General features: G+C 38.3%; 1 protein-coding gene across 1 annotated transcript in view; it reads right to left on the reverse strand.

The window, feature by feature from the left end:
* Positions 1-7,815: 7,815 nt before the first annotated feature.
* The window catches only part of SLC9A4 (solute carrier family 9 member A4), a 72,673-nt gene continuing 53,951 nt past the window's right edge, over positions 7,816-26,537 (reverse strand). Inside the window, exons 9-12 of the mRNA XM_041754072.1 lie at positions 22,573-22,669; positions 17,384-17,515; positions 16,129-16,216; positions 7,816-9,804 (exon numbers count right to left, since the gene is read on the reverse strand). Coding sequence (XP_041610006.1) covers positions 9,449-9,804; positions 16,129-16,216; positions 17,384-17,515; positions 22,573-22,669 — 673 coding nt within the window. The 3' untranslated portion in view covers positions 7,816-9,448. The remainder of the gene's footprint in view (positions 9,805-16,128; positions 16,217-17,383; positions 17,516-22,572; positions 22,670-26,537) is intronic.

Genomic DNA, 26,537 nt, shown 5'->3' on the forward strand with positions numbered 1-26,537 from the left:
GAGCACAGCAGGTATATTAGAAAAATCATTTTTATGTATGATGAAAGATGGCAATTTGATTTAATGTTTTTTTTCTGATGGGCTGCCAGTTGTCTCATGATCATTTATTGACAGTATATTTCCAAGTATGTGTGAGTTCATTTCTGGAGTCTTTCAGTGTCATCCTATTGGTCAATATATCTATCCCTTCATTAATATTGCTATAGATTTATAAAAAGATTTGAGAGCTGATTTAACTAGCCCTCCAGATCTTCCTCTTCCTCATCTTTTCTCTTCTTCTGTCTTATCAATCTTGAGACTTGGCACTTTCATATAAATTTTAAAATTTTCTTTTAAATCTAAAAATTTTTAATCTTGGTAAATTCCATATTGAACATGTTCAGGTTTTTATTTAAATTTAATGAAATATATAGATACATCCAGGAAGAATTACTATATTTATCATGCTGAATCTTTCTTTGTCCTCTAATTTTACTTGGGTCCTCAATATCTTCTCCCAAATCTAATTGTTTTCTTCAAAGTAGTCTAAAATACTATTTTTTAATGGAAAAAAAATCCAATAATCCCAAATCAAGATGTATGTATGAAATAACAAGACACACACTCTTCCTGGATAAATTGAGGATAAGGGTAGTTACTTTATTTATTAGAGCCAGCTAGGGGCTTTGGCTAGGATTTTTATGTGCATTATTTGTTTATTTCTCACATCAGTGGAAATATTGTTCCCATTTTGTATATCAATAAACACGGTTCCAAGTTATGGTAGCTTGTCTGAGTTCCCACAGTTCGAATGTTACATGGCTGTAATTTGATGCCACATTAATCACATCCCTAAACTGATGCTTTTTCTAACATATCAAATGAAATGAACAGTCTGAATAGTGAACTAGGAGAAAACTAATTTTAGGACAGTTTTGCAAAAGTTGGGAGTAGATTAAAAACAAACATAGAGATAATTCATAAGGTTAGAGGTATTTTTAAAAAGATTTATTTACTTAGAGAAAGAGAGAAACAGAGAGAGCACATGCAACGGGTAGGAGCTGAGAGAGAGGGAGAGAGAAACCTAAGCAGACTCTATGCTGAAGGTGGAACCTATCTGGAGTTCAGTCTCCCCAACCCAAGATGACCTGAGCCCAAACCAAGAGTTGGGTGCTTAACTGACTGCACTACACAGGCTCCCCTCATGGGGTAAGAGTTTTAAATAGGGAACAAAATGAACTATACCCTAGGATATTTGTATCATAATTAGTAATAATCAAATGAAGGCAACTGCTAATCTCAGACTCATGAGAAGCACCTGGATCAGTATACTACTTTAAGTGTCAAATCTATTGAAAGCACAGGAGAAAGGATCAGATTTGAATTAGTTGCAGATCTGAACAGTAGACAATAATGTAGTTGGGGTTTATCCCCTTTACCAGAGAAACTGGAACTTTCTGAGTTGTAGTATTTCCCATGAGTTTTTAGCAAATGAGAATTTAAGTCCACCTCAAGGTGCAGAAAAAAAAAAAGTCCTTTTCTCTCATTTTCTCCATTAACTTTAACCTGCTCCAATCACTATGGTTTTACGCTTTCATTGTCTTTAAATTATACTGTTGTTTCTCAGCTAATTTTGATTCTGTAAATTGTAGAAAACTGATATCATTCCAAATAATTCTTGTCTGTAGACACGCAAATGGATTCTGTTGGGTGAAGAGACAACTGATTTCTCTTCCCACCATGTTAAAAGCTTATTTCACATTTATCTGTGATTTCCTTTTAGCATTTATGACCGCCTCTTAAATGTGTGATATTCAGAATTCTCCTTTGAGATATTGTATTGGTTCCTTCATGAATTAATGAGTTAAATATCATCTTCAACAAGTGTGCACTTTATTTTTTGAGAGTCACGATGTTAACTCTTTAAAAAGGACTTGCAAAATAAATAAATAAATAAATAAAAAATAAAAAAGGACTTGCCCTTTCACAGGTCTAGGTGATCTGATTGCAGAGCCCCCATCTTTCATCACAAAACTATGCTAACTCCTTTATTAGGGTAACAAGTAAAGTGTATCATGCACTAACTATTTAAGACACTCCGCTAACTGAAGACTGTAAACCTTGGCTAAGTGAAGTTTCCCAAAGCCACAGAAAGGGATTCAGAATCGGGTCTGCTTTACTCCTGTACTCCAGCTCTTAACCACTGTCTTAGAATGCCTCCTTAAGTCTTCTCACAGCCCCTCAAATTTTCAGCTTTCTCAAGAATAATGCAGGGATCCATCTTTTTAGAGTTCACTAAACTCTTGACCTCATTCCAGAGTCACACCCCTCTCATGAGTTAGGTAGAATAGATGTTGTTACTCTCAATTTAGTGATATGAAATTAACTGAGGAGGTTAAAGAGCTTGATGGGCATCACACAAGCACCCTTGTGTGGAAGGATGGACCCTTGGCTTGGAAGGATGGAGCTAGTACTCCAACCCAAACCTTTGGATTCCAAATTCTACATTGCTGTGTTGGAGGAGGAGGAGGTCAGGTCATCCCCAGGAAGACAGAAATGGCTAGTGAGAAAGACTCTACTTCCGGGTGACTCCTCTCAATGTAATCGTGGAGTAATGTAATTTTTCTGAACAAAGCCCTGGAAGAAATGACCCTGCGGTGTTCAACCAACATTTGACCAACTGCTCTAGGATATTTAGTTCTTACCATTTATTAAAGACACATTAATGCAACAACATTTCCCAAGGCTTTCTTTATAGCTGGCATTTAAAGAGTTTACGGTCTAGAAGGGAACAGTGTGGTACACCAAGCCTTGCAAATAATTAATCAAATGTAAAGTTATCTTCTGTGTATGAAGTTTTCTTGAGTCTACCCTAAGTGCAAGGAAGGATCTAGTATGAAATAATCAAGATTCTACCTTTTTTTTTCCCCTCCAACAAATTCATTCTACTTCCTCAAACCATTATGAAACTACTATCCTGCTTGGAGGTACTCTTCAAAAGCTATTTTCTTTCATCTTGCCTGGAAGAATTTATCCCAACTCACCAAAGATGTATTTCACTTTTCAAATATTCATTTTGATTCTCGCAATATTTGTCCAGATATTTTTAACGAGAACTGCCCGAAGCTCCATGTGTCAAGGAAAGAAACTGCAGAAATTCCAGCTGTATTGTCTAAATTCAGAACTTGAAATTCAGCTCCAGGGGTGTGGGTGGAGTACAACAACCATTGTTTGCTAAACCCCATGCTCTTAAGACTGCTGGTTTGGACTGCCCTGCTCCGTAAGCCTTTCCTGTGGGTGTTTCCCTGGGTGAGGACCTGTCCTTTGTCCTCTTGTTTCAAGAGTATCTCCTTTTTGGAGGACAAAGCATTTATCCCTCTTTTCCTCTTTCTGATTGCTTTTTTCACTTCTGCATTTATAACTCTGGAACATGCCCCCCTGCCCATACACACAATCCCATTTAAAGATGGCATAATTAGATAATAGGGCTGCCTCCTGAACTAGGTCCAGAAAAGGCACAAACTCAAAACAAGGGCAGCCTTCACCCGTGAAACAGTACACCAGCGAAACCCAGAGTCTTGGTTTCGCTCGCTCTTAGTTACCCAGAAAAATTCCTGTAAGGAAACAAAATAAATGAAACACTATGGGGCCTTCCTTCCTTTTCCACTGGCCCAGGGCTGTGGTGCTGGGTGACCCCTTATTTTGAAAGTTTCTATCTGGCTTTATTTCTAGTATTTTCTTTAGTTCCAAGATAAACTCCAATAGGAATAAAAATATTAAAATTATAAAAACCAGTCAAAGGATAATTCATGTTCTCATTTCACTATACTTAATACAAGACACAGACTCCGGAAGCAATGATTTGGCCACAGGCACTGTTAGCTTCAATTAGCACTTGAACATCAAGCCAAACAGAAAGGAAAGTACTGGTTGTGGCAGCAGGTGCATAAACAAGACCAGAACCATTACTTGATGTAGTGACGTGATGTTAAGAATTCAAATGATGATGGTAAACACAAAATTCATTTTTTAGGTTACTCAATATATTTTTTACAACATCTCTAAAGGTGTTACTCTAGCTCAGTGGATAGAATAAGTGACTTTGGACTCAGTTCTAAATGTGAATACACTGCCATTTGTGTCCCTGGATGAACACTTGGAGCAACTGTGTGTCCTTAGTGAAAGCTTTTCTGACACTCAGTTTCTTCATCTGTAAAATGGGGATAATAATCCTAATGGCAACTTCACAAGATTATTAAGAGAATTAAATTTTTAAAAACGTGTATGAAAAATTCTTAGTAAAAAAGCGAGGTACTTAATATGTTTCCAATTAATGGCACAGGGCTCACCGAGAATATATGTGCCTCTTTAGATATTATCTGAATGCTTTAGTAGTCAGTCACTCTCCTGACCCCCTTCCACCCTGTTTGTAAAAACAGATTTTCAGAATTACATCACTTTCTGCTGTATTTGTCCATTTTAAAGTCAAGTTCTTTTTTTTTGAGGGTGGAGGTCTGCTGTTTCTTTCCACTGGATCTTTCCCAAGTGAGAAAAAAATCAAATTCTCAATTCTTCTCAGGGAGAGAGTTTAGTCAATGGTTCTGAACCAAATAGACCTGGTTTTCAAGATCTTTGTTGGAAGCAGGGAGACCTTGGACCTGTTACTCAGTCTGTCCTTTCTTTTAAGATGGGGTGACACCACATCTATGTACTATGTGATAAAGCATTTTGAATAGCGCCTGGCATATAATAAGTACCCTGTAAATGTGGGCTATTATTGCTGTTTTATGCAAGACTGATCTCTTAGGACATAGAGTATACACCTTGATTTTAGGACCAATTTTGATTCAAGGTCTGCATTGTTGTGCCTGGAAACAGAGTCATGGCCATCTTGGTTCAGTTTACAACATGGCTCCCATTACTCTGTTGAAGAAGCCCAAACTTGAAGAAGGCCAAGCAGTGGAAATTTTTATTTCTGACATGTCATACTCACTTTGACTACGACCCTTGGCTTGGAAGCGTATTAGAGTCTCAGAAAGAAAAAGAATTTATTAAATCAAATATTGTGCACAGATGAAACAACACATCACTTGCTAATTACGGGAGTGACTAGCACTGGTGCAGGCATCTCTTTTATTCCCCTCGGCTTATGGCCCAATTAACAATTAGCAGTGACTGATGTCCTAAAAGGAAGCTTTCTGTCTGCACTGCTGGCTTTTCTCAGGAGGAGTTAGAAATAAGATACTTGACAGAGTTTACTCAGGAAAAAAAAAAAATGTTAAACTACAAGAAACCACCTGTATTACTTGTGGATGAAATATATTTACAAGAACCCTACACAACACCAACACATACACTGACTTTATTTATTTAGGAAAAACTACTTTCCCTAATTTTAGAAAGTTATGAAACACAGTAAAACTACCTTTTTTTTTCCATGCTGAAAATCCTTAAACACTTATTTCACTAGTTAATACTTATAAATTAAAAATAATCACTCTTTCAGAGGGGAGGTCTCTTACAGAAAAGATTCCAAGCTGAGGAATTAAAGCCCATTGAATTTTTCCCAACACAGAGAAATTTTCCCTTTCTTCACTGGGTACCTATCATGATATGCAGAGTTAGGTCTTCTAAATTCTTTGTCTCTTTGAGAATAAACCATGATTAGGAATGGACACCATGGTGACCATCTTCCCCAAACAAGAAAATACAATAATTTTGAGATAATGACAAAAAAATTAAATAAGGTTTGCTGGAAAAACATGAATCTGTATCCAGACCTGATCTCTGGTTTTGCTATGGATTGATGCATAGTCCCAAGTATCCTCTATTATGTTATTCAAACTGCCTCTCAGAAAGGTCTCAGATGTCTGTTATTTATACCTCTTCATGTAATTAAATTACTGTATGTCCTCTGTTATGAGTACATATATTTTTGCCTAAATAATTATAGCTGTTAGTAACCAAACTCTTACTATCAAACCAGCACTAAGCTGAGAATCTTAAAAATATTATCTTATTTAATCCTTTTGATCGTTCTACGAGGTAGATAAAGTAATTATTTTATCAGTCAATTTCAGCTTGAAGACGATAACTAGGTTTCCCAAAGTCCCACAGCTAAAAGCAATCTCACTCTAGAGCCTGAACTCTGAACTAATGATATTGATTTAAAAATCTAAATGATCCGAGTGGTTGGCATCTGAAAAGGCGAGGAAGTGTTCTAGGAGCTTCCCTGCAGGCTAAAATCAACGATGTAGGCTGAACAGTAGTAGTAGTCACCTCTTATACCTAGAAATGGTAATTCTATCACTAAATTCGAGTGGCAATTCTAGCCCTACTCCCAAGGACCCTTTAACTTTTTCTCAGAAGAGAAGCATAGAGGTATATGGCCTTCATGAGAGAGAAAAGCATGAGGGAAGCACAAGGAAGTGCTCACCATGCCATCCCCACTTTGTCATAGCAGATTCTCTTCTACGGCCAATGTTTCTCTTTTAGCAGGTTGATGAAAGACAGGGGAGGTCCCATGTCAGGTTTGGGCTAAGTGAGCACAAATAGTCACCACATCCCAAACACCAACATAACCTTTTAGGTAGGAAGCTGCTGTATAGGATAAATAAGAGGAAATGCTACTCTACCCAATTTCAGAATTTACTAAAGCCTAAGACCACTGAGGCTAGCAATAGGAACAGGTTTGAGAAAGTAAAAAACAAAACAAATAAAAAACTTATATATGGAAAATTGGATTTTGTGGGTTGTATGTTTGGTTTTTCGAGGTTGAAGACAAAAGGACAAATTCTGCCACTGGCAGAAAAGATGTGATGCTCAGTGGACCTTTGGCCAGGCCCAGGAGAGCACCCTAAGGGATTCTAACCCCTCCCTGAGCTGAGTAGGGAGCAAGAAGCAGATCTTTCTCAACACTCAAGAGAGAACTTTCTCTGCTGCTTGGTGCCTGTTAGAAAAACTGCTTGGTGCCTGTTAGAAAAACTCATGATGTGATATCGATATCCAAGAGCACTCTTGGGGTACCTATCACACCCTCAGCCAACCCCCAGAGTGGACTGTCACTAGGGGAATGAAGATCAGATCACACGGCATTTTGAAACAATCCTGGATGACTAAGGAAAGAGGCCATTTCCACCATAAGCTCTCCAAGTCTATACCAGAGCTACCAGGACCCTTAGAGCCCTCAACCTGTCATACTTTTCAGGAAGGAACTGCAGGGCCACTTTCCCAAGTCAGGCAGCCAGGGCTAGACAGTGTCTAGGTAAACAAATGGGCTCAGGGCAAAGAACTCTATTGTGGTTTTTACCTATTAAAGGGGTGAGTTCCCATCCATTCACTAAATCCCACCATCCCTCTCTCAAACGGCACCAGCATGTCAGAGAAAACAAAAGAATTAGATAAATTCCATTGATCCTTAGGCTTTGCTGGTGACTCTGGGAAGGGGCCTTCACAGTTTGGATTTCTGTTATATGGATAATCCAGCAAGGAACACAGCGTTATCTACCTCTCAAGAATTGGTTTTGCATATGGCTTTGGAAAGGTGGTTTCTGATGCCCTTACTCTGTTTCTGTATCTTCACCTACAATTTGAGGATAATGGCTCACTGACTCCCTCTCATGGGAGGGAAAAAACTCATAAAACTGTTGCTTTGACTGCTTGTTTGTTTAAACAATAATAAAGAAACACACACACACACCCCAAACCCAAAGCCCAGAGATCCCTGGGTTTTACATATACTTCTATCTCTTACAGCTGATTGTTTGGTAATATGTAATTTAAAATATTTAGACAACCTAGAAGCAGTCTTATATATCAGATGCAAAAGAAGAAAAGCCAAGTGGGCTCTTTTGATTGCCATTTCTACCACTGCAGCAGGAACCTGAATAAATGCCATTCACAAACTATAAATCCAGGAAAGTCATATATCCTTTGTCAGTCATTGGTATGCATGGGCTATATTAGAGAACAAGTCCATGCCCTTCAAAACGCTGAGCTGGCACCAGCCAGTTTCCCAACACCTCATTTTTGTCACCTGGAAAATAAGATGTCTGATAACATCTCCTCCAATGTCCTTTCCTGATGTAAAAGGTCACTGATGCCTCAAGATTTATAGATAATCTACCATGTACAAGGCACTGTAATAACTAAGACCAAAAATGGATACAAGTTAAAAGTGATAGAAAAAGAATAAAACCAAGAGATAAAGAATGCAATTGATGAATGGATAAAATTTAAAATGAAGGGACAATTCTCCCTGTCTTTCAGATCATGGTAGATGCACATGCACATGCATAAGTGTAATTCCCAGATAAGTTCTGTAACACACTCAGTGAGGTGTGGGTGCACCGAGGAGGAGGGAGATCACTTCATTGCTTCTGAGTAAGAGGATCAGGGCAGGTGTAGGGACCTGGGTGCATTGGAAAGCATACGTTAGAGATGCATAGCATTAAATCAGTTGTTAGGGATGACAAAAATAGCAATGGTAAAGGATATTATGGTTAATTGTTTATTATAGATCAGCCATTTGGCACAATAAATAGCACTTAAAAAATATGTGTTCATCTACAGTGACCAGCAGAGAGAGAAGAGGAAGAGGGCAAGGAGGGAGGAAAGATAAAGTCATCTAGCGAAGTTGGTGAGCTAGACAGAGTGTGAGGTTCAAGGTCAAGTCTGGGGGTGATGAGGATGGAAAATTAAATTGGGAAACAGTTTCAGATCCTAGGGCACGGTACCACAGTCTCCAACTGCACATCTAATAAATACCTGCTGTTCGTGTCATTGCTTTTAAAGCCTGTTTATAGCTATTTTGTTTTTAAAATAAATATTCCAATTATAAAATAGACTATGAACCCATTGTTCGCAGATTAATCCTCTAGTATATGTCACATCCATTTATTATTGCTACTGATTAAATAAAGCCACATTATGGCAAATTTTACCTTTCCCCAGAAATATAATTATTGAGTGCATTCTCTTGGGAGGGAGGACAGCCAGCTTGTGAAAGCAGCAACTCACATGACCTTGGGCAAGGCGTCCTTATTTGTAAACACAAGAGGATTGGGCCAGAGGATTTCCAGGCCCTTCCCAGTTCTAACATGATTACAGGCTGCACATGCAGATAGTCAAGGTGAATTACTGACCAATCATGCTTCTATCTCAATAATTTTCATGGATCACACACTCTCAGGAATTTTAGTAATAATTCCTGTGATGATTAACATTTATCACTCACAGGGAATTCATCTACAGAGTACACCAACTAGGAATGTAGCGGAGCCTGCAAATTTGTTCCAAGTTTTTCTCCAAAAGAATCTCCTTTCCTCTTATAGATGCATATCTAACAGCTTCCAAAAAAAAAAAAAAAAAGAATTCAGTAGCTCTCTTTGTAACTCTGAAAATCCTTCTTCGATAATAGTAGGAAAATGGACTCTTGAAATACATGGAGACAATCATGTGGACGATGAAACTATTTTCTTTGTAGTAAAGGACTGTGGGACCTGTGGTGTTGCCTGCTGGGTCTGTACTCTGCTGACCATCGAGACTCACTTGCTGAGATTTTTTCCTCACTCTCCTCTCCAGATTCAAACTCCTCATCTACTGCATGGAACAGTGGTTTGGGCCGTAGTGCCTCCCTTCTGCCCACACCAACATACTCTTCTTGGCTTGTGTTTCTTTGATAACCGAAGTGGTGCGGCTTCCCTCCTCTGGGTAAGCTCTTCATTGGGATTATCTCTTGTGTCAACCGTCTTTCCTGAAGTGTCCCTGTTCGAGAGCGTGCTTTGAACATAATAGACGGGAATTCTGAATCGCTGCTGTCATTATCTAAGAAAATACGACAAGAGGAGAAAAGAACATGACTTAACATCAGATAGAAGACTTCCTATCTGGATGGTAAGAACTCAGAGTGAAGCAGAGTTCTTCTTGAGGTTCTAGCTCTTACACTCATCTGTCTGACTTTCCCCACCCCAAGGAGGGCATAGAATAGAAGCTTATGTGCTGTGTTATAAATAAATAGAAAGGCATGGAGACCTGTGTATCAGGCTAGACTCCTTCAGGGAAGTAAGGAAGTGGGTTTTTTTTGTTGTTGTTGTTGTTTTGTTTTTTTACAAAATCAGATCAACTGGCCATAGGCAATAGGCCATAAGGCACAAAGATGCTTTGTGTTGTCAGAGATCAATCCTTAACTGAAGATTCTATGGTAACTGTGATATGAACATGGTTGGTTTGGTTTCTTGTTGTTGTTGTTTGTTTTTTGTTTTGTTTTTTTTTAAATATTTTATTTCTTGATTTAAGAGAGAGCATGAGTGGGGGAAGGGCTGCAGAGGGAGAGGGACAAGCAGACTCTTCACTGAGCAGGAAGCCTGATCCCAGGACCCTGGGACCATGACGTGAGCAGAAGGCAGACACTTAACTGACTCAGCCACCCAGGTGCTCTGGTTGGTTGGCTTTTTAATCAGTGGTTACCAGAAAGCACTAAATCTGAGTTTCATCCCTTTGACCTTAAAATAGCCCATCTTGGAGAAACAGGGATGGGAGAGAGCCAGGGTAGAGAGCTATGTGTGGCAAAATCAATGTGACTAGATGTCCTCCCTTCAAAGGAGGTAAGAGGGTGAACAGATTTCTGCTGGCACATGAGAACAATGATAGTGGTGGAAATGTCCATATTTTGAAACTCACTATATACCTGTCACTGTGCTATTTTACATCTCCTTTGCCATTTAAACCTTATGACAACCCTTGAAGATGAGTGAATGGATTACCTCTTCATGAGTGAATGAAGATTTCATAGGTAAGGAGGCTGAGGTTCACTTAACCTTTCAAGAGGTTAAGTGAGTTTCAGTATCACACAGTGAAGATGGGACTGCAGTTTGAACAGAGTCTGACCAGCTGCATATCTGCTCTCCACCAGACTGTGTCTGGCTCCCTGATACGTGCATACACAGGTCGGGAGGCTATGCCAAGAGCAGAAGCAAGCCACTGAGTATCTACGTAATACCCCTTCTCAGATGACCTTCCAAAAACCTCCTTCATGCCTACAACATTGCCTTTTCCTTACTTCACTGTGCATACATCTTTAAGGGAGTATTTTTCACAAATCCCATTGATTCTCATTTCCTCGAATTTTAACCTTATAAATTTTTTTGTCCTTTAAATATTCTCCTGAGAATTTAAGTATTTTAAGAACTTTATGCTTAAATCTGAAAGCAGGCTTCTTTCTCCCACTCTTTATTCCATCTTAAAAAATCAGACACAAAATTAAATAAAAACCCCACAGCTAGAACTGAGATGCACATAGATTTATATATAACAAATGTGTTTAGTCATCAGAAAAACGTAAAATAATCTGTTCTAGAAGTTGAGGGGAGTAAGGGACAGGAATCAACTTCTTTGAATTAAAAAAAAAAAGTTAAGAATATTTGTCCATTTTTCCCTACTTCCCCTTAATTTGTACTCTATGACCTGGCCTGGAACAAGAGTTCCTCTTGATCCTTTGGGGCTTGGAATATTACCTAAGAAAACAATAGCCTGGATGCTTCTGCCAAGAGCAGTCCTTTGGCCCACTCCCCTCTCCCCCAACCTAGTTTCCAATCCGTTCTTCTGAGCATATGCTCCCCATCGGCAAACAAATTATAGCTGACGTTTTCTGACCACCTCTGCTTCTTGAAAAGTAGTTTCCAAATATTAGGAAGAGGCTTGAGTGGGCAACTTGCAAGATGCCATTCAACTTAAGTCAGTAGATCTGTCCAAAAGGGGAGGAGGAAGCCAGTTGAAAGCGGAAGAGGAAGGAGGAAGAGTGGGGGCTGGGCTCTCCCAAATGCACAACCTCCCTCAGGTCAGCAACTAGGCAGGTAGTTCCAGGGAGGCATTAATGGAGACCTGGCAGCAAAATCTGAATATCTGTTCTTCTATCTTCCATTTTGACTTCTGGACTTGGGCACCCAGGGGCAGGGTGAAGGAAAACAGGAAGTGCTTCTGCACAGGGCAAGGTAGAGCCCGATAACCAGGGGGTGACACTGGACGATTTCCTACAATATATGCTGTTTAGAGAACCAGACCTTGGGTGCAACCCACTCTTCTCCCTCTCCTCATAGTTCTGTTTTAATTCTGATACAATTTACCATTTTAACTTTTTTTTTCCATTGTGACCATTTTGAAGTGTACAGTTCTGTGGCATTAAGTACATTCACATTGTTGTGTGTCCATCTCCAGAACTCTTCCCTCCTCTCCAATCCACATGGATTGTAAGCCATCTGAGAGCAGAGGAGCGGTGTCCAGGAAAGATCTCTCTACTTATAATACCAAGTGAGCCTTGGTTCCTTGCAAAAGAGCCTTGGAAGAATATGTGGGACCCCCAGACCTAGAGTAAGTGATGCTCCAACCCTGGAGAGCAAGGGGACAGTAAGAAAGGAGAATGCTCTCCAAGTCACAGCCTGGTTAGCCAAAGACTGCCTGCCGGATGCTGGCTCTCCTCCATATTCTCCCCTAAAGGCCCTCTGGCCACTCCTTGAGTAGTCCTAGTGCAGAAGGACTTCAAGTTTGGAGAGAATATGGATTCAAATAGTTATGCCCAGGGACACAGTGAAAATGATCTCAGTCTAACCCTGATTACTATAATGCTTTATAACTTATTAAGAATGATAAAATAAGTCCTTCTTTGAAAGGATATATGATTCTTAATGTTTACTGCAACATTATTTACAACAGCCAAACTATAGAAGCAGCCCAAGTGTTCACTGATTGATTGATGCATGGATAAAGAAGACGTGGGGAGTATGTGTGTGTGTGTGTGTGTGTGTGTGTATGTATATATATATATATATATACACATGTGTGTATGTGTATATATGAGTATGTGTGTGTATATATATATATATACTATATATAATGGTATATATAATACATATTATATATATTAGAATATATATAAAATGGAATATGTTGGAATATAATGGATTATACATATATTTATACTTTTATATACGGAATATTATTTGGCCATCAAAAAGAATGAACTCTTGCTCTTTGCAAAGACATGGCTGGAGCCAGAGAGTATCATGCTAAGTGAAATAAGTCAGTCAGAGAAAAACAAATACTATATGATTTCACTCATATATGGAATTTAAGAAACAAAATAAATGAGCAAAGGGAAAAAAGAGACAAAACAAGAAAAAAACTCTTAACTATAGAGAACAAACTAGTAGTTACCTGAAGAGGTGGGGGGGGGGGTGAAATAGGTGAAGGGGATTAAGAGTACATTTATTTTGATGACCATTTAGTAAGGTATAAAATTGTTGAATCACTATATCATACACTTGAAACTAATATAACACTGTATCTTCAGTATATTGGAATTAAAATTAAAAACTTAAGCATTTTAAAATAGGTCCCATTTCATTACTTTCCCTTTTCATATTTCTAGGTCTATTTTTGCTCACTTAATAAAATTTTGAACCAGTTGTGCACATTTGAAAGAAAAAAAAGTGCACTAGGCCAAGATGTCATTCCATGCCTAGTTTAATTCATGTTCCACTGACAAATTAAGTCTTCTTCAATATTCCTCAGTAGTATTAATTATAATGGGTAATATTTCTTTCTCATTTATTTGATTCCAGACACTGTTCTAAGAGTTTTGTATGCATTGCCTGGCTTCACCTCAGGGTGAAATTGCTGTTTCTGGGAGGTACCAATATTCTCCCCTTTACTGAAACAAAATGACAGAGAAAATGACAGGCTATTATGTTTTCTTCATATAAATCCTACATATATTTTTCTCAGATTTCATTATTATTATGGAAAATATGAGTGAGATGCCAAAGAATAGGATCCTTTGACCTATTCATTTGGTGAATAATGAAAGCATATTTCCAAATGTTAAACAATGTTACTTCTGCAATAAATTCCACTTTGTAAGGTATAGTATCTCTTTAATGTTCTACTGTATTTGTTTATAATGCTTTATTTAAGAATAGCACATTTGTGCTCAAGTGGGATTGCTATATGGTGATCTGCTACAGGAGCACATGATATTGAGGTCCACCGTAAGAAATGATTGTGAGAATTTCATGTTTTCTCTTCATTCAAACAATGTAAATAGCACCGGATTGTTTGTACCAGGAAGATTTTTAGAAATTAATTTATTATACATCCTACAGTGGTGGTCTTTTGTTTTGTTTGCTTTTATTTGTGGATTAGCTCTTCTATGACATAAAATGACACTACTTTCAAGACAGTGTTCTGGGAATAGATGGCTAGATCAGTGAAAGAGAACTGAGAGCCCCAAACTCTCTTAGGATAAATGACTTTTGCACAACAAAAATGGCTTCTCATCTTGGAGGAAAAGATGGGGTAGGGACAGGTGCATGACCATTGGAAAACAATCTGAAGAGTGTCTCTGTCTTAATCCACATAAAGATAAATCTCAAATCTTAAATTTCTGTTTGAAATTTAAACAGAATCATTAAACTAGTAAAGTTTAAAAACATTGAGTAAATTTTTTCTAATTTTTCTGTGGAGGATGGAGCAGATTTGATTAATCAGAACAAAACCTTCTAAATGGCAAGTATATCTAAAAACTAAAAGATAAATGTGAAACTGGAAGAGGAACCATTGGCAACAAACATGAGACAATAGATGATATCCTTGTTATACAGAGTTCTTCCAATTAATTTTAAGAAAATAAACAATGGAATAGAAAAAAAATGACCAAAGACAGAAACAGAAACTTCCCAAGAAGAAACACAGTTGCTTCCAAAAAATACGAAAAGATGTTTAACCTTATTAAAAATCAGAGACTCAGATGAAAATTAATACGGTATATATGGTATATAAACTTTATCCTATCACATCATAGGTTACTCAAAAGTTTGAGTGATGGGTAAAGTGTCTGGAAATGACCTTTCTCACAGACTGTTGGTGTGAGGGTAAATTTAAATATGTGTGATTTTTGATGCCCAAATTTTGCTTCCAAGGAAACATACTAAGGAAGTAGATTATTTGTGCAAAAATCAATCATGAGTGATCTGAGATGCTTATTATATATCATTGCTCATATTAGATATAAAGGCAAAATACCTTAATATTTGTTAATAAGGATTTAGCTAACTAAGCTAGGATTATTTTATATAATTGACTATTGATTGCTCATAAAAATTATTATTTAGTTTATATCCATTGAATGGAAATATGTCCACATAGATGGTAGAGTGAACTAGGTAATTCATAAAAATTCCAAAACAACGATGATACAGTGATTTTGTGGATAACATGATGTTGTGTGTTTTTTCTTTATTTCTTGTATCAGATACATATAAGGTAGGGATCAAGATGGTGCAGAGAGAACTATAGAAGAACATTTACCAGAATGTTCTCTAGTGATTATATCTGGTGTTGGGGTTTCAAGTGCTTTTAACTTTCTTATTTTATGCTTTTTTTCTACTGATTGGTTTTTATTTTATACCAAGCATGTTTTTAAATCAGAAGGAAATAAAATTCCATTTTAAAGAGTAATTATATTCACTCTTCAAAGATTTAATACTAAAATCCTATATGTTTAGCCTATTTGAGTTTCAAATGTGTTTTTGCTAAGAGAAAATCATTTTATATATACACTTAAAAAATAATGGCTTTTAATAGAACAATAGGCAGTTTCAATAATTCTAAGAATTCTACTTAAGGATTAGATATTAAACAGGAAACAGTCATCAGTAAATTTGAGAAATTATTTTAATAAAATTTAACCAACTTTGGAGAATCCTGTTAAGTTTTAAATATTTCAAATATTTAATTAATTTGAGTTAGAATTTTCAAATATTTCAAAAAAGTGCCAATTTTATATCAGCAAATTATCACCCCTGGGCTATATCCGGCTGTTGACTCTTTTTGTATTGCCTGTGAGCTAAGAATAATTGCTACATTTTTAAGCAGCTGAAAAAAAAATAAGACTATTTATGACAGGTAAAAATGACATGAAATTCAAATTTCAGTAAATGTAAAAACTGTAAATCAAGTTCTGAATTAGATTAATAAAAAAGTTTTCTCTTTTTCTTATCATATAAGTACCTACATAATATTTTGGCCCACGAGCTCCCAAATATTTGTCATCTGACCCTTTATAGGCAAAGAAGAGCAGCCAGGCAGGCAGGTTACCTGTGAAATCATCAACTCTTGTATCTCTTCTTGCGGGCTGAGGGTGGCCATAGGGAAAGGAGAGGTAGCGGATATTTTTGGTACCGGCCTGTGGGTAACAAGCAGAAAGGAATAGCAGAGATGAGTCTGAGATTCAGTGTCCTATGAGAAACTGGGAGACATCGGCCCACACTGAGGACCTCTTTAGGATTACAGGCTCGCCTGTACCCCCGTTACTCTGGTTTAAAGACAGCAGAATGCTTCTTTGTGTTTCCTTTCCCTCTCATGATAAAATAGACCATTATGAACCTCTCAAAGTGACTTTATTTTGGAAAGCATTTGTTTTTCAGTAAGGAAAATAGACTTATGGATTATTGAGATATATATTTTTATAGGAAAAACAAAGACTATTTAGTCCATTGTCAGGAGATCTGCATTCCAGTCACTGATAACAGGAATAATTATAATTAAGTGGGATAAGCCAATTAGCCTTTTTGTGCTTGAATTTTGTGTCTGGAAAAAGGGGATAAAATGCCTGGGTTACATTGTTCACAGAAAGTGAGGATAAAGAAAACACTAGAAAGCATGTGTCTGCTTTAAAAACACAATATGCATGCTATGTCATGACATTATTAGTAATTTCACGGGTACCTCTCAGTGTTAGCTTAGGATAGGTATTCCTACAAGATCACAGGTTGAATAGTTTGATTTCTATTTTGAAAATGATAAATTGTGAAACTAAAATGTTTGAACAAGGTCACTTAACCCTCTGCTCAGGTGGTTAGTTGCTATGATTACTATCTTCATCATTATCATTATATTTTAGCCACTAAGATTAGGGTAGAAATTAGAATCTACTCCAGACCTAACCTTTGTCCAGAAGTTGTTTCGATATGGCCTCAAATAGAACAGTTCCAATGTACAGGGAATGATCCGAAGATGAGCCCAGAACAAGAACAAATCCTTCCCTATAGCTCCCTGGGAGAGAAGTAAGCTTCCTCAAGCCCAGCACCCCAGTCCATGGAGGTTCCCCTGGAATGTTCAGTACCTGGTTAGCATCTGGTTTAGATTCACAGCCCAGTGTGAGTGTTCCAGTCACTGACCCATCCTGGAGGCTCATCCTGACCATGGACCCGAAGGCTCTGGATCCAGAGTGAAGTTGTCTAGTGTCTTGTGCCCTCTTACTTTTGTTTTACTCTGACAACAAGGTGGTGGTTTCCTGTTACTCCTGCCTGCAGTCACCTGCTCCTGGGTGAGTCTACAGCCCCCACCTTACCGGCTTTCCCCACGGCAGGCTGTGACCTTTTCTCATGCTCTCCCTTAAGGTATTCTGGCGGCGAATCAGAATCTCTTTAGCTTGCTTCTCACTTGTTTGAGGTTTGAGGTTGTATTTGTTGTAGGACAGGGTCTGCAGAAAGAACAGAATGTCAGATAAGGTAAGGACATCTCCACCCAACCATGGCTTTCAGAGACCATGGATGGACATTTCACCAACTAAGACTATACAGAAAGAAGACACTGAAAAGGCCACCTGAGCCTTTGCCTCAATTACAGAGGAGCAAGCAGTGACCCCTGAGAAGAAAAGCCTGTGACTGAGGCCACCCCTACCAAGACAGAGCTGTGGCTTGGAGCCTATGCCTTCTGGCTTGTGGAGCCCTGCTGCCCACCTGCACTGTCTTTTTCATATCCTTGCAGCAGTCGGGTCCTCACATACCCATGCACTTCGGCTGCCCCATACCCACATCCTTTCCCAGGTTGTGTTTGTTTTTGTTTTTGTTTTTTGGTTTTTGTTTTTGTTGTTGTTGTTGTTTTTTATGTTTGGACAGTGGTTACTGAGTGTTTGGATCTAATGGATGAGAAAAATGTCAAAACTACTTTGGGAATTTCATTAAGGTTGCCATTTTTACATTTTGCCAATTAAAGATACATTAAAAAAAATCAACAGATTACTATCACCATCATCAGTTCAAAAAGGAAGAGGTTTTGTTTATTTTTTGTGTTTGCTTTTAAATATTTATTTATTTATTTGACAGAGAGAGATAGAGCACAAGTAGGGGGAGCAGCAAAGGGAGAGGAAAGACAGGATTCCCACTGAGTAGGGAGCCCGACACAGGGGCTCCATTTCAGGACCCCAGGATCATGGCCTGAGCCAAAGGCATACGCTTAACCGACTGAGCCACCCAGGCGCCTCAGGAAGAGATTTTTACATCAAAACGTAGGAAGGACACAATTGTTGATTAAAGAGTAGTCCTTCAAACTGAATCAATTATCTTTATAAAAAATGTCTTCCTTATTCTTACCAGGCCAGTGGTAACCTGTCTCAAACCACAGACAAACCTTGGTCCTCAGATGTTTACAGAGTGCTTAACTGGAACTTCTTTTCTCCTTACTTTCACTCTGCAGCAGGAAATATACTGGTCCCACTGGATAACAGATTCAGGACAGCAGGTACTACCATTCCCGGTTAATGGATATTATGATAAGGATTTCCAATTCAATAGCAAAATAGCAAATGCTCTATATGTCAGGTGCCATGGTAGGTGCAGGATTTTTAAAAAATGGATACATTTGAAGAATGGTCTTCAAAGGGCTCATGGTCTAGTTGGGGAGTCAAACAAGCATATACGGTTACACACTCAGGAAGTGAGAAGATATTGGGATCTGGAGGGACTTATAGAGTCCAGGCAAAGGGCACTGATCCAGTCTTGGGTGGGAAAGGCGCACTGCACTGGGCTGAGTCTTGAAAGATGAGTAAATGGTCCCTTCAGAAAGAGGGAACACATGAGATAAGACATAGCTGTGAAAAAAAAAAAATACATAGCTGTGAAAAACTGTTATGGGCCATAGAAGGACCACCTGGGTCAGAGCTGGGAATCTGTTTACCACAGGAGGATTTAGTCCTTTATTCAAAGTATAGTGAGAAGTGGGACAGAGGTACAAGAGGTAGCTGGGGACAACCGGCCAAAAGAGGAGACTCCATCTCCAGGGCAAGGGTCCTTTAGGTGAGGCGAACACACTCCAGGAGACGCCACAAGATGATCCCCAGTGTGAGGGAAAAAAATGCTAATACTTATGTTTCCATTCATTTTTATAAAAAATACAAGAGAAATTAAGCTTTATTTGTAATTAATATGCAGATTTATAACAGACCCCTGCTTGGTTGATATACAAGATGGTCCAGTTTCCTGTCAGAACAGAAGAGGAGAGGTTGACAACAGTGTCCTCACTGGTTCACTGGCTTTTAGTTTATTTTGTTTTTGTTTTTTTTTTTAATGAAGATTTTATTTTTTATTCATGAGAAACACAGAGAGAGAGGCAGAGACATAGGCATAGGGAGAAGCAGGCTCCCCGCAAGGAGCCTGATGTGGGACTTGATCCCAGAACCCAGGATCACGCCCTGAGCCGAAGGCAGACACTCAACAACTGAGCCACCCAGACATCCCTAGTCTATTCTGTTTTAAGTGTATATATAGCTACTTAAGTAGATTTGTGGCCTTTATTATCTGTTAACTAATAATCCTCACAAAACAGACAATTGTCTAAAAGAAGTTCCATAAAGAAGGTATAAGTGGAGGCCAAGAGAACAATGAGGAATTTGCAAAGCCACCTTTCACCGTCACCTGATAGGAGATCTTTACCAGCCACTCTTGACAAATCAACCAATCTGATAAAAACCTGGCAAAAACACTTAAATTTTGAAGATAGTTTGAAATATGGGCTCTCATCCACCATCACTAATGATGGACTTCAACTTAAGTACATTGTATACAGGAAGCTATTAAAGAATGACATACGACACTACCACAAAAAGATTTTTAAATTAAATCCCTAGAATACCAAAACAAACTTTCACAATTTTTCATCAGTGTTAAATTCATGTAAAAGTGAATTCAATGTGCACGTATGTTTATATATACACATATATGTATGTGTCTGTATGTATATATATATGTATATGTATATGTTGCTAATAGGAGTTTCCTACACCTTGACTTGAGGGCTGTACTTTAAGGAATGTTTGGATATTTTTGTTCTATTTCATCTCATATCACATCACCCATGTGCTTTTCCTTGCCTATCTGCAGGGAGCATAGTAGGTCCTATGCATCACTGAAAAACTGTATTTCCCCCTTGAACTTGAGTTCTATGGGGCGAAGCTCTAAATGTGCATTAAATATTTGCTGAAGTTAGATAAATTGTTCATTTCTTTGAAAGTGTGTGGGGATTCTGAGTGTGACCTGAATCATTTAGGAGCACCCCAGGGGGCTGCCCATCAATCTCTGACTTAGAGTCTGAGCTGAAGTCAGTTTCTTCCCTTGTAAATGTAAAGAGAGTATTTCTCAATCTCCATACCCAGGGCATTCCAAAGAGCTTCTGCAACCCAGAGGGCTGTCCCACTGGGAACCTCCAGAGGTTAGTTAATCAAGTTGCCCAGCAGTGATAATCTGGACGTGTGGAGAGGAGTGGCTTCAAACAGGAGTGTCCCGAGCCCTTCCAGGTGCAACAGACCAGGCAGGACCAGCCCAGTTTCAGATCAACTATGAATCAGGATCTCCCAGACTGTGCACTCATCCTAACCTTGCCCTGAAGTGACTCCTGACTCTCAAAATGGCCTCTTCTCAGATGCAGACTGTGAGAAATGCCCCAGCCATCAGCCCCGCACCAGGTGAGGTCCACTGACCTATCACCCAGGCTAGAGATTACAGATGCCACCTTTTGACAATCCTCAAAACTATAGATCACCCACTAGAACCCTAGGAGGCAGTTGTCCTGCATTGCATCTCTAGAGTAGTTTTTCTTTCAAGAGGGCAAGAGGACCATGGGGAAAAGAGGAGTCACATGACCTACATAAACCATGGGATGCGAAAGGGGACAGGAAGGGAAGGAGTGATGAGGCGTACTCTCTCAAAGCAACAAAAGTGGAAGCAAAAGCCATCTCAGGGGCTTGAAAGTCCCTTCTGTTTATTACCTATGTTCTCCCCATGAGACCTTCCATGACCCATTTGCTTATTTGGGGCAATGAGAAAGGAAGATATGTTACATAGCTTAGAAGAGAGAAACTCAGAGGACAGACTGAACAGGCACCCTTATGAAAGCAGAAAGGTGGCTCTCTTGGAACCTGCATGAAAGGAAAAAAAGTTAGAATGGAACTTAACCTCACTTTAGACTAGGTTGGAGTTCTAGCATCTCCATCTCCATTCTGGACCTTCCTTAAATTCAACCTTCATCAACATGGGGAAAAGGCTGAGTTTCAGGCAGCCTTTGAGCTCTGGCCCCTCTAAGCCAGCCAACATTCTTTTAGCCAGGAAGTTCTTAACAATTTATCTAACTATTTATCAGAATGTGATAGTCTTACTGAAACAGTTTCACTTGGAATGATTTGAAAGCTCTTGAATTTACTCTAAGCTTGCTATGATTGATGCTGACCTATATTCCTTCAGCAGGTGCAGAGCCTTTGGCTGACACATACGCCTTAATCACTGACCTTTCCAAAACAGGAAGCCAGAAAACGTTCACTTTAACTGGATCATGTAAGTTTGGAGTCATGGAAAGAGCACTGGGTAGACAGTTGGCAGACCCGGGTTCTTAACGTGGAACCTTTTGTGTGACCTTCAATAGGTCAGATAAATAACTCTCCTAACCTTAGCATCTTCTCCTTGAAAGCGAGGCACTTGAGCCTGATGGATTTTTTTGGCCCATCAAGACTGATATATAATGTAGTCACAAAAACCAAGGCCCTCACAATGCATTTACTTGTAATCATACCATACTCAAGAATTGGGAAGTTCAATTGAATCCTCAAACTTCAAAAAAAAAAAAAAAAAAAATCCTACTTAGAGTTCACAAGCTTAAATGTTATTTAACTACATCAAAATTTCAGAAAGACTCACTCACTGCCCCCCAGGAATGTTCTTATTATACACTTTGTCCTGGTTCCCAGGTGGTAGTACAGACTCCATTCCTTTCTCCAAAATTAAAAATAATATGCCCAATATATTTCCTTTAATGTAGGCTTTCAGCACTGCAGTTTCAATAACCATCTCGACTTTTTAAGCTCTATTACAGTCAGTCAGATTGATACTCTCATTGATGTCCCGGTGCCATCTTTTTCTATGGTGCGGTGAATGAGCTCCACCACTTGTTCATCTTTGGAGGGAGAGGGAGACCTGTTGGTTCTGGAAAGTACCAGGCTGCAGGGCTAGGGCAGCCTGACCCCTAGGGCCAGCAATTGGATTTGCATTCCTTTTTACACCGCATGTGCCAATTTCTTTTTTTTTTTCTTTTTTTTTTTTTTTTTTTTTTTAGCAGAAAGGTAAACAATTAACTTTCTGTCCCCCAAATTAAGCAGAAAGAAATTGTTTAGCAAGAAGGCTGATATAGAGGAGACAATGTGAACAAGAACTGATTCCTGAATGACTGGTTCGAAGGACAGGCAATGGGACAAGTCAGATAGCTAATACACACCCTTTGTCGGACTTGGTACATGTTGTGTGTCAGAATGTCCCTCATGGACTCCACATCTTCCGGGGAAAGCCTTTTGGTTCCGTGTATCCTCTGGGCCCTGGAAACATCATTGGAGGGAAGCCAAGCATTATTCTAACATCCTGGCAAGAGTGCCATAAAAGTATCAATACATGTGTGGGAGTTCTAAGTTCCAGAACTCCTGTTTTAACATAATTTTTTCTGTTGTTTTACTAGGTTCCTATGAAATGTCAGTATATGTGTCTTGACTTAATATTTTGAAAATATGGTTTCCTTGCCTAAAGCTGCTACATAGGAATTATTCTAACTCATTTTTAAAAAGGGGTTTAAGGTGGTCGCAAACCAGTATTTTTTCCCTCCATATCTGTTGTGAACAAACACGTTGGTAAAAGACAATAAAAATCAATTGCTAGAAAATAAATTCTTAAAAAGATACCATAAAATTAGAAACAAATATTTTACTGTTAGATTCAATAGAAGTAAGATTACTCAGTTAAGACTGACTCTGGCTAGATCTGTAGTTATCTCTTTGCACAGACAGGTGACTAACAGTTCATGGACAACACCATCCGCACAGCACATTTTGAATAATACTGATCTAAGGGAGTATTAAAATTTTGCGAGTACATTTACCTTGGAATTGTCCCTTTAGGGATTTTATCATTAGTTAAAGAATAATTGTGAGAAACTAAAATCCTATTTTACAAGAATATTTAGACTATTTCTATTCTGAAAGCCAGCCCAGCTCTGAGACACTGGGTACTCTGTGAGATTCTAGAAGCAGTTGACTGCTCCCTGCCTCCGCATCACCAGCTCCCCAAGGCTTCCTTCACCATGAACCCTCCCTCCCCTTGCAGTGCCTCCGAAAGGGTTTAAAAATCAAGTCATGTCCAGGTTATGTCAATGCACGATTGTCTTCTGAGGATTTCAAGGTCATGACACTGCTATGTGTAGAATTCTCATGTGACAAATATATTTGATTTCGATCATTTCAACCTAGTGGCAGGAATTTCTAGAAAACATTTCATTATATGAATAATATATGTTCACTGTAGAAAGTAAGAACAAAAAAAGAGAGAACTAAAGAAAATCAAATTCATTTTTTAATACTCTCACCTCCCTTGATATCTTGATATAAAACCTTACAGAGTGTTGATTTTTTTTCTTTCTTCACTGGAGCTCTTCTCAATGCATAAAGGCACTGAGATGCCACCACCTGCTCGCAAAGGTCTTAGGGTATTGATCACAGAGATCAGTAATTATTGGTTTCAATACAGGCCACTTTTTAAGTATTTTTTCCCCCAAACATTAGTAGCAATATAGCCATAAAGAGCAAGGACATTTTGTGAGTACTTTTTGTGCATTTGTAAGTACAACTGGTAAAATATTTTTAAGGACTTGGATACTGGGTATCACAGGATGCCAGATTTTATTTAGCAATTCTATCTGTAGACTGACAAATGCCCTTTCTACAAAATCCTTGAAATCAGTGTTTCCATATCTCAGAGGTGCAAATGTCAACACTATTGATATTCAGTTACCACCCTTGGTGATCTAAACATTATTATCAGGGCATTTCAACCTCACTATTTAAAAGTCCTTGAAATTTAATTTATTCTGATTGAGATACACCTACACATTCCCACAATCTGAATACATTTCTTTATTATGGTGGAAGCAATCTTTGGCTGAGCAGAAACAACAGCTAATCAAAAAGTTACATTTCCTATGTTCATAATAATATTTATAACCAAATAGCAAAAACCATAAAATAATGGTAAAGTTAAGCTCTAGATAGCAGTAGTTGGCGCTCTTCCCAGTTTGTGATTGAGCACTTTGGGGAAGACCAGACTTAATAAAGGTGCATTCAGGGTGTTGATATGTAATTACCTGGATATGTAATATAGGTATCTCAAAGGCACTATTTCGTACTGATCCACACTGAGAAGCAACAATTATGAAATTATACAGAGGAATTATTAATTTAGGCAAGGTGATGCCTATATTTTTCTACATGCCACTTCGTTAGCAAAATCATCCCTAAAGTGATCATATTGTGAGTGCAGGAAAGGTATAATCCTTAGAAAACCTGAATGCTAATAATCTCTAGGTCAAAAATGTAAAATTACAAGCTGAAAGACTCTTGTCACTAGAACATTTATTCAATATCCATAAAGGAAATTACTGTCACCTTCAATAATAGTCCTGTGGTAATTTCATGGCTTTTAAAATCAAACTGGGAAAATCTGAATCTAAATGTATTTGAAATAAAAGCTTCACATTTCTCTTAACTTTTTAAAAATCAGATGCTATAATAATGTAAAAAGATGCTTCAGTTCTAAACACAGAAATATAAATATGAAATCTAGTAGATATTCAATTCATGGCATAATATGAATTCCTAAAAGATCAAGTGTGATACCCTAAGTCATTTGGAAGAATCCATTCTCTTGTGATAGCTTTACACATGAAATCCATGAGAAACGCATGGTAAGGTGAATGAAGAATGTGCCCACTGATTGACCAATGGTACCCAACTGCTCTTCTCTGTGTGTAGGTTCCTTGTGTCTTTCTAGAAAGGTCACCAAAATGACCAACATTTAGAATGAGTCAAGAGTGGCACAGGAGAGAGCCTGGCTCTGAACAACACAATGCTCCATTATGGAAGTGAAAATGCTGCCAGAATTTTCATTTCAGAATCTTCGGTGTAAGAATGCATAAGTGTAAACCTATGCCTGTCAATGTGTGATCAATTAAAAAAAGTCTTAAACTACAATAAAGTAATTCACGCTTTTTAAAATAAATGACATGTTAAGATTTTTTGGGACTTTTTAAGGACGATCTTTTGAAGTTTATGGTTGCAGTTTGTTATGCCTCTAAATTTTATACACATTTTAATATCTCTTTAATATTAACCAAATACTTTTTAAAGGTTTGACACTTTTAATTGGTTTGAGCCTTTGTCGTCTGTTATTTCTAAAAGCTTACTACTCATGGGAAAATCAGGTGCTTCTTATTTAAAATAATAGTCCATGTACATACCCTACCCATTCCATTGGGCTGTTTAGAGGGTCAAATAGCATAATGTGTGCAAAAGTAAGGGAATTCCATAGAAACAACACAGTCTGCACCAAGCTATTGACAACTTCTGGTGGTAGTGTTCTGCAGCTCACAGAGTTAGTTTGGAAAGCTAAACCTCTTGTAGAACAATTGCTTAAACTTCTAAAGAAAAAAATATATGTGCATTTTGTTATCATCTCATACAGAAAAATAAAAAGCGAGCTGAGTACACACTTCTTTTTCCTATTATTGTATGAAGGTTTGTTTTTAAGAAATTAGCTGCTTTGATCTTGGGAGAGGAATTCCTTTTTGCTTGATGTCGTACAGATTTCTGATGAGATCAAATAAATGCAATTTAAATACAGTTAAACTTGTATTAAATATCAGGTAAAAGAATCTCCTCTCCTACTCCAGTTAACTAACTGGTCTGGGCTATAAGAGGAAAAATAGTTTCTAGTCTATAAGGCTCCCTTAGTAATTTTTGAATTGATGTCTAAAAACTAATGAACTCAACAGAAAGACTCCCCCCAAATAAAGCTGGCTTGAAAACTGCCTTGAGGTTAGAGATGGGGCCACTGCCTACAACTAATGCAATGTAATACAGAGATTGCAAATATGTTTTAGCACATGACAGACTGATTCTCACTTGAGATAAGAGCCCTTACATTCTTAGACCAAGAGCTCACATAACTAGTAAGCAAACAGATTGAGGAAGTTCCTAATGGCCTAAAGTGCCTCAACCTACCAGCCCTCCTGCAGTGCATGAACTCCCATTCACCCTTCAGTAAGCAGGTCTAATGCCTGGGGACCAAAGGGCCACCTCTTACACTCTCCTAGCTCCCTAGACTTCACAAATGTATGTTTGATGCCATGACCCTGCTAGGGTA

The sequence above is a fragment of the Vulpes lagopus genome, chromosome 5 (genome assembly GCF_018345385.1).
Source record: "Vulpes lagopus strain Blue_001 chromosome 5, ASM1834538v1, whole genome shotgun sequence".
Lineage (NCBI taxonomy): Eukaryota > Metazoa > Chordata > Mammalia > Carnivora > Canidae > Vulpes > Vulpes lagopus.